This window comes from Lepidochelys kempii, chromosome 8, assembly GCF_965140285.1.
Source record: "Lepidochelys kempii isolate rLepKem1 chromosome 8, rLepKem1.hap1, whole genome shotgun sequence".
Lineage (NCBI taxonomy): Eukaryota > Metazoa > Chordata > Testudines > Cheloniidae > Lepidochelys > Lepidochelys kempii.
Window position 1 is genome coordinate 12,251,420 of NC_136387.1, and position 15,202 is coordinate 12,266,621.

The following is a 15,202-nucleotide window of genomic DNA, read 5'->3' on the forward strand; positions in this document are numbered from 1 at the left end:
TCTCTATTAACCATGCAAGGAATAAAGCAAGCCAAAAGGGAAATGAAAAGTGAGTCAGATTCTCAGCTGATGTAAATCAGCATTGCTCTATTGAAGGCAATGGAGGTACACATGTTTACACCAGCTGAGAATCTGGCCCTGTATGTCTAAAGCTAAACTGTATCTTATTCTAGAGCCTCAACATTAATAAAATCAGATTATTAGTACTAAAAGTCATAATTAGGGTAAGCTTATCAATTATTTACACACTCAGCAGCTGAGGCTTTCAAACTAACAATTAACAAAGATTTATGTAAATACAAACAAGCCTCATGAGTTGACTGGTCCTGCTTATTTAGATGGGAGATCAGTACTTGAAGTTGCATGGAATTCTGAATGGCTATTTTTAGTCCTGCGAGAAATCAGTATCTAGACGAAAGGAAGTCAGTTCTGACCTCAAAACTTACATTAAAATCCTGCTGTAGAAAAACAAGTAGTAAGTGAAGTTTAACTGCATAGGGCAGCAAGGAAGAATTAATACACAATAAAATGCGTTTTCTACATAATCCTTAGAAAGGAAAGGCAGATCCCACACAGTGCACAGTAAAGGATATCAAACACCATCCAGCCTCAGGTCCAAATGTAATACATGGTCACCACTATTCCCTCTAAGCTGTGCACGTGTGCACGCACACACAGATCCTAAACCCCGCGCACATGGCGAAACACCATGCGCACAACAATTTGTACAGAAGAAATTTTTTGTGCACACGGCCTGTCAGAAATTAGAAGGAACATTGATGGTCACCCTCTCTAGAGCTGCAAAACAAGATTTTTATTGTTGCTAAACTTAACCAGCAAGTGCAAAACACACTTCTCTCAAACCCCAAACATCAGTACTAAATTCCTTTGGAAGTGGTCTTTCCTCTAGTAGGAACCATTAAAATATCAGATGGGAGAAATAACTACTCTTAATATATTAGTGAAATATATTACTAAACAATTTAAAAACCCTATTAAAAATACAGCAGAACCTCAGAGTTATAAACACCTCAGGAAAGGAAGTTCATAACTCTGAACAAAACATTATGGTTGTTCTTTCAAAATTTTACAAATGAACGTTGACATAATACAGCTTTGAAACTTTACAGAAGAAAAATGCTGCTTTTAACTATTTTAATTTAAATGAAAAGCACAGAAACAGTTTCCTTACCTTGTCTAATTTTTTTTTTAACTTTCCCTTTATTTTTTTTTTTTTTTAGTCGTTTACATTTAACACAGGACTATACAGTATTTGCCTTTTTATTTTGCCTCTTTTTTTTTTTGGTCTGGGCTGCCTGATTGCGTACTTCTGGTTCCAATTGAAGCGTGTGGTTGACTGGTCAGTTCGTAACTCTGGTGTTCGTAACGCTGAGGCTCTACTGTAATCTTTTCCCTTTGTGTTACTGTGTCTTGTCTTAGTGAAAAATACCAACTTCAATTGGTTTAGTGACCTTTGTTTAAAATGCTGGATGCCTTTACTTAAGGACATATATCCTTTAACCTTATTATTTATTATTGCAGGAAGGGAGAAGCCAAAACATGGACATCTTCCATGTAGGTCTACACCTATTACTAGTAATTTCTGTAGTTTTCTACAATACACAGCATCTATCTATGTATGTGTAGTTTTAATTTGCACAGCCATAAGTCTTGAAAAGGAAAAACACATTAAAAAGGGCTGAGATCTCTCAATTCCAAAATAATGAAAGTGGTTGTATATTACTGCTGCCAAAGCAGTACTGCTGGCTGTAGAACTCTTACTTTCCCTCTAAAGATCATCTGCAATATTTCAGGGTACCACTGTATGATTCTACTGATTACTACAAGTTCAAAGTAAAATTTTGCAACAAATTAACATTATTCCTAAAAAAAGTGATTCACACCAGTTTATTAAAAAACAATCTTCATAATAATTAGTTTTCTGATATTTACATAGCAAGGATTTGTAAACCTGTTACTACTTCCTAAATAAATAAAAACTCTTCTGCTGAACCTTTCTGTATTGGTTTACTTAATTACCAGCAGTTTGACTTTACACATACAGTAGTTAATGAACAAAACAGATTTTTAACTAATAAGATCATAAATTACAGCCATCTAATTCACTGTACAAGTTTATGCAATTTCAGTTCATATAAATTCCTGCTTTATCTGTAGGCATGAAGTATGTTCTCATGTCATTATCTCGACTTATTCCTGATGCTCCTGCTCTTGTCCCGGTATTAGCCAGCGAATGCTCTCAGTCCGAATGGTAGCATACATAATAAAACTAACCAGAAACAATAAAGAGAATAAAAGTAACCAATCTATTCCTTTTGTCAGGACACTAGGTAGAGGGCCTGCTCGGTCTTCCTCAGTCACCACCACATCATTCTTAGCTTCTATTCCTGAAAGAAGAAACCAGTGATAAAAGCTGCTAGCAATAGCCATTTTTTAAATCTATGGTGATTAGTTCATTGTAGGAACTGTATTCTCATCTCCAAATTAAGCAGCTTGTGCTACAGGACTTAATATAACTCTGGTTCATATAGTCCCATGGATTTTACTATATATCTCGGGGCATCTGCTCATGAGTTTTAGACATTAGAGCAGCACAGACCTGTTTTCAGTGACCTATGCTAAAAGTCAGTTTTCCATTTTCAAACTGTCAAAGTATCCTAATACGTATTTCCTTAGTACTGTGTCATTAGGAGAGTTTTATTCTCCCCATTCCCAATGTAATCTTTGGTAAAAGTACCAGTCAGGGAATCTACAACAACAGTAAAGATAATCCTGCGTTAATAACGATGTAACAGTCCCTTCCATTAATCTGTCACAATACTAGTGCATGTTCTTTCTTCTACTCTCAGAAGGCTAATTATACTGTGGGACAAGAGAAGGGAGCTGGGTAAACTCAGCCCATGGAGTTCAGAGCCTGGACAGCTGATTCCCAGCAACAGGAAAACTATTCAGGGCTCTCTGTGCTCCTATCTCCCCACCAACATAAGAGCTGAGGCTGCCATGTCCCCTACCTGTTGCCTGCCCTACAGCAATGGGACATAGGAGTCTGATCCCTTCCCATCCTGGAATGTGGGGATAAGGGTAGTGCTAATAACTGTCCAGCAATATTCCAAATTAATCCAGGACTTCAGGAGTGGGGAAGTGCTGGATCTTCCTACTTACACTCTCTACCTGACCTCCAAGTCTCCCCCCACCAAACCAGCTCTAGATAGCTGGGCTGTTTGCGTCTACCTTGTGTTGAAATTCCACTCAGTGCAATGGTGACTGAATAGTAACTTCCTAAGGCTCTGTTCCTGGCAGCAGGAAGGCTCTAGGGGGCCCTAATATAGCCTCTTAAAAAAAAGGGGAGAAGTCAACTTGAGGCTATACCTGACCTTCATAGCTCTGCATCAAGTTTAGCCTACATACCTGTCTGATTAAAAATGAATGCTTTCAGCATTTCCAGGGTTCGGTCTGTATGGTTAAATCTGGCCATGGGTTTGGCTCCTTGGAAAAGAAGGATATTAGGAACAGCCACAGTTCCAAATCTGGTTGATAAACTGAAGGAAATAAGTAGGTAAGAAATGAGGTCGCAATAGAAGAAGGAAAAGTCTGCTTTACTAAGTTAACATTAAATTTAACTCAATAACAAGAACAAGGGCACAACTATTTTCTTATGGCATTAGGGAATGTTTCACTAGTGAATTTAGGCAATACAAAATTCTGCAGCAGGTTAGTGCATTAACTCTCATTCTGGAGGCCCATGTTTCAATCCTGTTTTAGGGCACAAGGGTCTTATTCTTGTCCTTTGAGGATGCACTGTGAGGTGGTCAGAGAAAAGGATGTAGCATATTTTACAGTCTCTGCTCAAAAGAAACCCAGAAGTGAATTTGCATGTCAAAATGTAGGTGAATTAGCAGAGCCCGGCATCAATCTACACTAGGTCAAATTTTAGCCAGTGCTATTAATCCCTCATCTTGAAGAGAAAGATGTTCATTTGAACATTTAAGAAAATATTAACTTCATTGTTAAAAGATGAGTGAGGGAGAAAATTGACTGAAGAAAAGCAAAAGGAAGTAAAGGCAGACTCAGAGGGGCAGAGAACTCTAATTTACTCAGGGAGTACGTATTACTTCATCAATACATTTTAAAAGCATAAGGTTTGTCAGAATCAAAAACAAAGTGCTAACACTGTAGCATGTGAAGCTTTATAAGGTGAAATGTATTTATTGCAAGTTACCTGCTATGCTGAGATGCATCCAATGCCAGGAAGTTTAGAGTTGGAAATGCTCGGGGCAAAGAATTAAAATGAGGGGCCAGATTGGCAGAGAAGCGACACCAGGGTGTATAAAACAAGACTAATGTACAATCACTGCTGTTTGGGTTTAAAAACTCCATCAGGTCCTGTGAAAGAAAACATGCTGATTTAAAAAGGAGAAACCAATTAAATATTTTAAAGGGTTCTATTACATATCATTGCATAATACTCTGGTAACAGATTAATTTCAGGAGAACACTGTAGTACCCATCATAAGCAAATTTGAGTTGGCATTTCAGCCAGAAGTCTGTTTTTAGCAGTATTTCAACAGTACATGAACATTCAACGAACAAAATGTAGTCAGACTGATTTTAATCCTAACTACATTTTTCAAATGTAAAAATCTCCTTGGTAGACAAATAATACTTTGGTAGTATAGTACATAATTACTATGAAAAAATGTCCTTTTTACTTTCTTTCCTCTCTTACCTAAGAGGCCCTACTCCCTGGCTGCAGATGTGTGATGTACGAGCTGAATCCTGTTTGTCAGGAAGTGGGACTGACAGCTCTGAAGGGAAAGTTAGGAGATCCACCACTTCATTTCTTCTCTAATAGGGGAATTCCAAGCCTTAACAAGGCCAAGAAGCCAATTTGTGGGATAAAAAGGTAGTGGAGCTGTTCCTGAAACAAGACAAGTGAAGGGCCAGAAGAGAAAGTGGGAGATGAACAAGGGTATAAAAGGAAATTATTTGATCACAGGACAGAGAGCTGATCAGGCTGGGGAATCACAGACAAGGATGGCTTGTGGAAGGGTAGGAAGGAAACAAGCAAGGACCTGGTAAACTAAACTTATTCAAATAAACTGTGCCCAGGCCCATTCTCCCTTCTGATTCCCTTTATCTCCCCAGCATTTGGGGGAACAGAGAGAAACTTCTGTTGTATGAACCAGACTCAAACTGGTTCTGCTACCCTATAGTTTGGTCTGGAGTGATGTAATATCTCAAATACTTAAACCAGTCTTTAAGACAAAGCTGGGAGCTAACAAGGGGAAAGAGACTTGCTGTAGCCTCCTGGGAACAAGAATGCCTTGATGAGATTCTAACAAGACAAGTTGCTTTTTACACTATGGGTCAGTTGAAGGACTTTTAAAGGTGTCTCCGTTATTTTCCATACTTAGTAGAGCTGGTCAGAAATGTCAAAAATGAAATTTCAACCAAAATTTGTGAAAAGTTTCCATTTTCCTACCAGCTGTAATTCATAGTAGTATTTCTCTGAAATCTGTTTTTGTTTTATTTTCTAACCTCTCTTTAAGAAACCTGTTTTTAAGTAAAGCCACCTAAATTAGAATTTAGTGGAAACAAGTGCTACAAAGCATTCCTAAGGGAAGGAAATTGGTTTAAAGAAAAAAGAGCTGCAGGGAAGCTGGCACAAGTCACGATGGGTACAGGTAGCCCTTTAGACTTGGGGAACATAGGCATGGTACATAGTGGAATTGAATATCCTGCTATTTCTGTATTTCAAAACAATATGGAAAGTGCACTGTCCTATATGCTAGCTCCCCCCGACCAGCACACTAAACAGTGGTTTGAGCACTGGCCTGTTAAACCCAGGATTGTGAGTTCAATCCTTGAGAGGACCATTTGTTTTAAGTTATCCTTTTTGTGCCACAAAACTCACAAGGGCAAGTACAGGAAGGATTATATATGTAGCATTTGCGTAAAAACTCTATTTGTGTAACACCTACCCAGCTATCAAAATAAACATAGAACGTAGCAAACAGAATGATTTCCTACTTACTTGCGAAACATTCAGGATTTGTAGCGTGAAGTTTCTGATCCCGGTAATATTCCTTTCCTCACAGTTCACTTTGGGAGTTTTTACGTTGTCTGTGCTATTAGATTCCTCAGCTGGTGAAGTAGGTACAGCCTCTAGCACTACATTAGAGTCCCCTGTTTGTTCGTGAACATGTGAACCAGGCTGTGATAAGTGAGAAGCAAGACTAGTCCCCACACTACATTCAGCATCTTCTGCCCCTGCATCGCAGGTGCCAATACCAAATTCAGACATGCGTCTGTCCCTTGCTTCTCCTGGAATAACTGACAGCACCACAGACCGATCAGCAGGAATCCCACTACCCAGCATGGCATCAGCAATTTCTGCCGTCTTGTACTGCACTGGCTCCTGGGGCTCTCCAGTAATGGCAGAACCACCTTCTGTGCTAAGAGGTAGGGCAGTTTCAGACAGTGGGTCAGCATTTTCCTCTGCTACTGCTCCTATAAAAGTAACAATATTTAGCACTTGCGTTCAGCTGTAGCTTTGGTTTCTTTCAGGCTATGTTTTTGTTTTGTTTTGTTTTTTAGAAGGGATCAGCAGTTTTCATGGAAGTGAGGGTCAGAGGAAGGAGAACAGAGCGATAACCACCACGGCCAATATGTCCTGCTCTTAGAGGTCTATCGCTTTTGACACTTAGGGAGCCCTACCTGACATCAGGGAAGAGCCCCACACAGACGAGCTCCTACATCCAAGCAGAGGGCAACTGGAAAACGAACGTGTCCCGTCCCCTCCTCCTGCCCCTTTACCCCAGGGGGCCACGGTGCAGCGTACAGGAGCAGGCAAGAAGGGAGCCAGCCTGGGGCCGGCAGAAGCGCTGTGCGACCCTCCTCCCCGGCACAGAGCGGCGGGAGAGAGCTGGTACCAGCACCGTGGCCCGAAAACCTGGGTCAACCCCAGGAATGGTGGGCACGGACTCGGACACACACCCCGGGCGGTGGCGAAGGGGAGCAAGAGCGAGCCGGGCTGGCGGATCACCCTGGTTACCTCAGGCCGGCCCGCTAGGTGGCCTCTCCCCGGTGCCCTCACCTGCCAGGAGGCTCCCGCTCAGCCAGGTCACCCAGAGCAGCTGCCGGAGTCTCCAGCCGGGAGAGGGGAGAGCCCGCATCCTCAGGCGGGAGAAAGAACGAGCCCTGCCGGCCCGCGTCTCCACTGACAACCGCCGCTTCCGCTGGGCTCCTCAATCGCTTCCGCTACCAGGGTAAAAGCGGTAGCCCCGGATCTGAAACCGCCATCTTGGGCCTGGGCGGCGTGGCCTCGGCCGCCATCTTGGGTTCGGGCAAAGGATCCGAGGCAGTCAGGCCCCGTCAACGGCCGCTGGGCGTGCGCTCCCGGGGCCCTGCCGCATCCCTCCCCAGCGCGCCCGCGGTACTCTGGCCCCAGCGTCTCCCACCGCACAGGCCCCCCTGCCTGCAGCCCCCCCCAGCGCCTCTGACCTCAGCAGGATCCCCGCCAGCAGGTGGCAGACTGTCCCCGCCATTGCCAGCCACTCCCGGCCCGAGTGCTCCAGCAGAGGCCGGGGGGGGAGGTGGGCTGGCGCTAGGCCGGGCTGTAGTGGTTGCGTTGACCGTTCAGCTTTTCATCACCCCCACTTTGCAAACGTGGCTTGACGCATCCTCACCGCCCGACCAGTAAAGCGGGCGGGTTACTCCGATATTGCAGATGGAGAAAGGGAGGCAGAACGGCTGGATCAGTGGTTCTCAACCAGGGGGAACATGTATCCCCTAGCCTAGAAGACCGCTACATCAACTCACCCAGCCCTTGGCCTCCTTTTACAACCGGCTACATAAAAAGCACTAGCAAAGTCAGTGCAAACTAAAATTTCATACAATGACTCGTTTATAGGGCTCTATAGACTATACACTGACATGACTGTACAATATTTATATTCCAATTTATTTTATAATTATAGGGTAAAAATGAGAATGATAATTTTTCTGTAACAGTGAGCGCTGGGTGTGTATTTTTTGTAAGCAAGTAATTTTGAAGTGAGGTAAAACTTGGGGGTACACAATACAGATCAGACGCCTGAAAAAGGTACAGTAGTCTGGACAGGTTGAGAGCTACTGGGTTAGATGATTTGCTCAAACCCAGAGCAAGAGGCATTGTCAGGGTACAGAACTCAGGAAGTCTGCTACTTAGGTCCATTAATTTTGCATTAGTTTAAGCATCCTTCTCTTATCTTATGAGCCGGATTAGGTGACCAGTTAGTTTAAAAAACAAACGTTAGTGTTTAGTGTGAACTTTTTTCACCCAACCTAGGTTTGCAGGGGTGGTGGTGGGGGGATCCTCTCAGGGATGGTTTAGTCTATTTCATAACTTCAGTAAATAATTCAGTGTTGGCTTTTTGGTAATTGTTGTCTAAAGAGGGCCTAATTCCTTTTATTTGCATATAAGCACAGCTATCTGCATTTTTAAAAAGACATTGACTACACATACATACTTTTTGTAAAATGCATTTCCATTGCAAGAGGCTGGTAATATAAATACAGGACTATGCCTTCACAGCAGAAGCAAAAGGAGGCAGTACTGTCTTACAGATGAGACAACCTGATTAACACAAGAGTTAGGACAACGAGGAGTACTTGTGGCACCTTAGAGACTAACACATTTATTTGGGCATAAGCTTTCGTGGGCTAAAACCCACTTCATCAGATGCATGGAGTGGAAAATACAGTAGGCAGGTATATATATACACAGTACATAAAAAGATGGGAGTTGCCTTACCAAGTGGGGGGTCAGTGCTAAGGAGAAAATTCAATTAAAGTTCTACTGTTGAGAATAGCCCAGTTCCACTTTAACTTAATTGTCTCATTAGCACTGACCCCCCACTTGGTAAGGCAACTCCCATCTTTTCATGTACTGTGTATATATACCATATTTTCCACTCCATGCATCTGATGAAATGGGTTTTAGCCCACGAAAGCTTATGCCCAAATAAATGTGTTAGTCTCTAAGGTGCCACAAGTACTCCTTGTTTTTGCTGACACAGACTAATATGGCTACCACTCTGAACAGAGTTATGAGTTATCATCCATAACAATTTTATTCTTCAAACATTAAACTACTCCTCACTAAATCCCTAAAGTAGATAATCTTCTCATCCCCATTTTATAGATAGGAAAGCTACTAGAGAGTAAACAATTTGCCCAAGGCTACAGCAGTGGCAAAAAAGAACTAAAATTCAGTTCCTACATCTGTTCTGAGCACTAGAACACTGTTTCTCGACAGCCGGTCCACGAGATCTCCCTGACACAGTTTATGAAGGCAGCAAGCTGGTCCCGGATATCAAAAAGGTTGAATAACACTGCACTAGACCATTCAATCCTCATAGCAACATGGACAAAAAATAACTGTTAAATCAATTTCTTACTCAAACCTTATCTGTTGCATACTTTTTGATCCATGCTAGAAGTTCTCCTCTAACTTCTATGTTAGCATGCAAATAGGGAAGTTCCATTAGTTTATTTGTGCAGTCTTTTTACACATAATTAGGGAAAATTCAACTGTTGTTTATTAGTGTGTTTCAGAGCAAATGCTATGCTAATGAGGAGGCTTAAAAACTTGCCAAGAGTGTGTCAGCTGATGCTGCCATAGAGATCAACAAGCATTTTACTATGGACTTAAATTGGATCAGGTCCAAATTTCTGCAATGAGAGAGAGGTGGCCCTGTGGCTATGACAAGATGTTTTGATTGTATGGAAGCTTATACAGTACATGAGCACATAACATGCAGTTTATTTCAAAAGTGTGCTTCATTGTAGCACAATATCACAGTGCTAGACTCCAGCGGTGATGAGTGAAAGTAGCAGGGAATATTGTTTACAAACTTCCCAGCATGGTAGATATCAGGCCTCCCCCTTGAGCTATGGGAACTCAAGCCCTAGTTGCCTTTGGCCTTCCAAAGCTGAAATGCTGGCTTCAGTGGAGCACTAGCACAAATTTATTTGCCATCCTCATCAGACACGGTGGATGATTCAAGCACACGAAGCCAGCCAAAGGTAGGTTTATAAGGACAGTGAGCCACCAGCTACAACCTGCTTTTTAAAATTCTATAAAGGAGGAACAGACAAGCACATGCTGCAAATTGAGCATGTCACTCCTCTTTTAGCAGAGCATCAAACCAGCAGTAAAGAGAAATTCGGTAATTTTCCTTTTTAGGGGGGGTGGAAGAGAGGGGGAAAAGGGGTGGTATTCTTGCCAGAGAGTCACCCCCATTTGGGTTGAGTGTAAAGATGAAATCTAAGGATTAGCTGCTACCTGAGTCCTTCAGTGACAGAGTAGCATTTGGACACTTTCCTTCACTCCTATTTCCATTGTTCCTTAAAATTATCAGCAGCATACACAAGGTGGGAAAAAAGAAACTTGTTTATTAATGTTAACAAGAATACAGGCACAAATAAGGACAAGGAATATGGATTACAATAATGAACTATGTCCACCATATCAAAGCAGGCAAAAGATTGTGTGCGCATATAAATGAATGCAGATGTCAAAAAACGTATTAAATAGAAAGAGACCTTGTCTTTATCAACTCCTATAGCTTTCAGACATTTTACCAACCATCTCTTACCTAATTTTGTTTCACGTAGGCAGTCTGAGTTTGGGAATTTTTCCACTTCCCATCCTGTAATCCTTCCTGAAAGAGAGAAGCATGTAAAGAATCCAGCCTGGAGTAGATTATCCAGGAAACCATATTTCTTCCTTATCATCACCTTGGTGAATTTTGGATAAGGAAAGTGTGATTTCCAGCCTGACAGCTATTTCTTTCCCAGATCTGGTTGAATGTGGGTTCCAGCCCTGACCTCTCACCCATCAGATACCAGCTTCTTCAAATAACTGCTGCTCTGCTTGGCATCAGGTCTGTCCCCAGTTATTTATATTGCAACCCCTCAAAGTAACAATTTAGATGTGTTGCTGAAATGGTATGAATTTCATCCCAGTGGAATTCTCTTCCTTCACAACAGAAGGGACAGGAGCTGTGTGTATATGTGAATTTACACACACATTAAACAAGAGAATGGGATAGTAATCTGTATTGTGAACCAAACAAAATATTCCCCTGAGAGGAGTTGGTACTCAGCACATATCCTACACAAGTCAGGATAAATATATTGCCCCAGTCTATGCATATGTTTTTGGCAAGGCTATTATTAAAGTTGCCTAACAATTCCAATTATAAGACCCTGTTTTCAATTGCTTATAACTTTGCCAAGCTTAAACCATTTGAGCTGAAAGTTTGCATGCAGGGTGTCAGCCTCAAGCTGATTACTAGTATTAAATTTCAGCCAAACTAGTCCAGCCATTTCCCTGAATGAGGCTAGGAAAAATTACATTGGTTTGCTCACATTAAAGAATTCTGGCAACCTTTTCTTTGAAAAACTTTGGCACCCTCACGCCTTGGAGCAGGGACTTGAAATTCGTCAACGGGGTAGCCTTAGTGTCAAGGATAAGCTTTTTGTCATTCCCTGTGAAAATCTGCTGAAATCCATCCAAGTTACAAGCTTTAACAAATCAGTTTATATACCATGGGTGGGCAAACTTTTTGGCCCAAGGGCCACATCTGGGAATAGAAATTGCATGGCGGGCCATGAATGCTCACAAAATTGGGATTGAGGTGCAGGAGGGAGTGAGGGCTCTGGTTGGGGGTGCGGGATCCAGGATAGGGCCAGAAATGAGGAGTTTAGGGTGCGGGAGGGGGCTCTGGGGCAGGGGTCGGGGGCTCTGGGGTGGGGCTGGAGATGAGGAGTTTGGGGTGTAGGCAGGTGCTCTGGGCTGGCACCAAGAGGTTCGGAGGAAGGGAGGGAGGAGGATCAGGGCTATGGCAGGAGTGTGGGAAGGGGTGCAGGTGCCAGATGGGGGTGGGGGCTCTGGGGTGGGGCTGGGGATAAGAGATTTGGGGTGCAGGAGGGTGCTCTGGGCTGAAATCAAGGGGTTTGGAGGGCAGGAGGGGGATCAGGGATGGGGCAGGGGGTTGGGGCACAGGAGGGGCTCAGGCTCCCAGTGGCTCTTACCTCAAGTGGCTCCCGGAAGCAGTGCATGTCCCCTCTCCAGCTCCTACACAGAGGCGCAGCCAGGGGGCTCTGCACACTGCCCCATCCGCAGGCACCGCCCCAGCAGCTCCCACTGGAGTGCCGGAGGGGGCCATTAGAGTGCGCAGGAGACGGAGCAGGGAGGTGCAGCCCCCGACCCTGCTCCCCAGCTGCAGCGCCAGAGCAGGGCAAGTCCCAGACCCTGTTCCCCAGCGAGAGTTCGTGGACCAACTTAAAACGGCTCACGGGCCAGATCCAGCCCACGGGCCATAGTTTGCCCACCCGTTATATATGCTCTATAGAGACTTTGATTTTAGAGCCAAATTCTCCAAAGATTCCATACGGGGCATCTCCAGAAGCTGGAAATGGATCACTTGATGATTACCTGTTCTGTTCATTCCCTCCGAAGCACCTGGCATTGGTGACTGTTGGAAGACAGGATACTGGGCTAGATGGATCTTTGGTCTGACCCAGTATAGCCATTCTTATGTAGGGGCTGCTTTCCCTGCAATTGCAGTTCTGGGCTGCTGTGGGTTATGCCAGGTCTGGGCACCTGAGTAGGGAGACACTCTCTTCTATTCTCTCAAGGACACCCTCCACCACCATCTTTGCTGGGCCTGGGCAGCAGCAAAGAGGAAGCTGACTGATTTGAATGCAGAGAGAACAAAGCCATGGGAGGAGGAGTGGGGAGAAGACTAGATTGGGACAAAAAATGGTAGAAAGACTGGGACTGCAGGTTGGTGCGGGGGGGGGGGGGAGAGGAGAGAAATGGGGCTGGGATTGGGGAGGAAATGTGGGGGGCCTGGACATGGAAACTGAGAGCAGGGAGGGAGGAGAGATTGGATGAGAAGCAGGAATGGGGGAGACTGGGACAGAGATTAAGTTGGGCAGAGGGGGGCAAGGAGACAGATCTGATAAAGAAATGAGGTGTAGGGGAAGAACTGGGATTGGATTTATTATAACTTAATTTATTGTAATGTAATAGTTAAAACAATAAGGTCAAAATTAAATATTTCAGAATATTTAATTTGGAAAAAAAATCTACTTTCAGATTTCAATTTTTAGTCCTGAATCAGAATGAAACAAAATTTAGAAATCTCTATTTCTATGGGAAGGAAATTTCGTTTTTTCGACAACTCTAGTTCCAATCCTGCTAATGACCCATGTCAATATGATACCACCTAATGGAATTTGTTGATTTTTTTCTGTTTGCTCTTTTAAAAACTTAGAAAATTACACACATACAAACCTACATTAAAAGAACAATACTGTATTAAGGTTGCAAAGTCAAGCACTCAAAAGTAAGGAAATGCCACACTTAAGATTGCTTGTGCAACTTTAAATTCAGCCCCCTTGTGCTTATGCATTATGACAGTCTAATTACAAAGGCAACTTCCTAATTTTTGAGTGCTTGATTTTACAATTATAATACTGTTCTTTTAATGTAGTTGTGTGTTTAATTATCTAAACATAATATTAATATAGAAAATACTTGAAACAGAGAGCACCAACCTATACATTGTTTACTATGCACATCACAAAGGACTAAATAATAAAACTCATTTTCACCATTACAGAAAGTTTTATTCAATAATTAGAACAGGCTTTCGTGGTATGCAAGGTAAATATAATATACCATAAGGATCTGAGTCAAATCTTTTTAACTGTTTTGACATAACACTTAGCAGTTCTACAAGGCTTTTCATCGTCAAAGTGCTTTAAAATAATTAATTAGTCCCTCCAGCACCCCTGCAAGGTAGGTAAGTAATTTTACTTCACGTTTATAGATGGGTAAATGAGGCGGACTTATTCCAAGGCCAGAGAGAGAATCTGGGCCAAAGCCACATTTAGAATTTAGGAGCTTCCTGGCTGCCAGTCCTATGTGCTTAGACTATGCCAGTCTCTCAAATATAAAACAATATTCAACCATAGGCAGAGATCCTAGTAAAAACAACAAGCAAAGCAACGAAGCAAGCCAGCCAAGCCTAGCCTTTATTTCTCACAATATAGCTTTAATGCTAGCTTTTGGAACATTCTTAATTTTGGTCTCAATGTGAAAGGCGGCTCTGCCTAGCCACCATCTCACCATGTTTAACATTTATTATTTCCATAAACTCACTTGAAATTATTTGTATTGCAGTACTACCTAGTGGCCCAGGTCAGGCATCAGGGCTCCATTAGGCTTCATACTGCACAAAAGCATAAAAAACAGCCCTGCCTCACAGAAAAGCTTGGTATCTCACCAAGTAAATAATGTCTTTCTTAAAACAAAAGGACAGTCACCACTTAGAAAACTCTCCCAAGATGCCCTACTTGTTTAACAGCCATCCAAACATTGCTTTGAGCAGTGTCAAAAAACTGATAATCCTGGAGTCTCTCAGCATGAATAAATCATAATGCGGTTCTGTCGTCAGCGACTCTGCACCTGGCATTATACACTGCCTGCATATTGAGGGAGCAGATTGCTTTGCAATTCAATTCATTATGTGGCAGAGAGAACACAATAGCCATGTGAGTGGTAAAGTAGCTCCCAGCACAGCTAAAAAGTCAGTATTGTTGTGTGATATAATTTATGAATGACTTTGTATTGTATACTTACGGTCTTATGGAAAATTAACAGTTACACTCATTTTCCCCTAAGAATTGCATCTGAGAACTGATCTATACAGTAAGATGTGGTAGACTGCCTGGAGTCTGACTCACTCTGTTCTAAATATATCCAATCGCCTTGAAAGCCAGGTCACTTAGAACAACCAGACCAGTTTAAGTCAATCAAAACTGGCATTGGATAGCTTTTCTGAGTAAGAGCCACTATACTCCTTTGCATAGTCACAAGCTATAGTTTCTAAAATGATCCATCCCTATCCACATTTAGTGTTCTTAGAGTACTTATGACAGAGTAAAGTATTTAGACTGTCTACATCCACTCTGTCCCCAAAGTGCAGCTGCTTGGATAAGTATAGTCCCTCTTACTCCATTATTACTGACACCATAGGAGCAACACAGGTTTTTGGTATTTTTCTAAAGGGTTTCCCTAACAATGTAATTACCCACACTGGAATATAGCCAGGACACAGGAATG

At 42.6% G+C, this 15,202-nt stretch overlaps 1 protein-coding gene across 2 annotated transcripts; it reads right to left on the reverse strand.

The window, feature by feature from the left end:
* Positions 1 to 1,889: 1,889 nt before the first annotated feature.
* Positions 1,890 to 7,430, reverse strand: TXNDC15 (thioredoxin domain containing 15). 2 transcript variants are annotated; one of them, XM_073355522.2, is made up of 5 exons: positions 7,118 to 7,430; positions 6,056 to 6,531; positions 4,241 to 4,404; positions 3,430 to 3,560; positions 1,890 to 2,408 (listed from the first exon to the last, which is right to left on the reverse strand). In XM_073355522.2, the coding sequence occupies exons 1-5, from the start codon at positions 7,194 to 7,196 to the stop codon at positions 2,212 to 2,214; spliced, it is 1,047 nt and encodes a 348-aa protein (XP_073211623.1). In that variant the 5' UTR covers positions 7,197 to 7,430; the 3' UTR covers positions 1,890 to 2,211. The 2 variants fall into 2 exon arrangements, with proteins under 2 accessions (XP_073211623.1, XP_073211624.1); XM_073355523.1 differs by having other exon boundaries at positions 7,076 to 7,160.
* Positions 7,431 to 15,202: the final 7,772 nt, after the last annotated feature.

Excerpts from the sequence above, each read along its gene's own strand:
- TXNDC15 (XM_073355522.2), bottom strand. The coding sequence starts at position 7,196 with ATGCGGGCTCTCCCCTCTCCCGGCTGGAGACTCCGGCAGCTGCTCTGG. Across the intron at positions 6,532-7,117 it reads GAGCGGGAGCCTCCTGGCAG|GAGCAGTAGCAGAGGAAAAT; the intron begins GTGAGGGCACCG and ends TTACTTTTATAG. Across the intron at positions 3,561-4,240 it reads GATGCATCTCAGCATAGCAG|TTTATCAACCAGATTTGGAA; the intron begins GTAACTTGCAAT and ends TATTTCCTTCAG.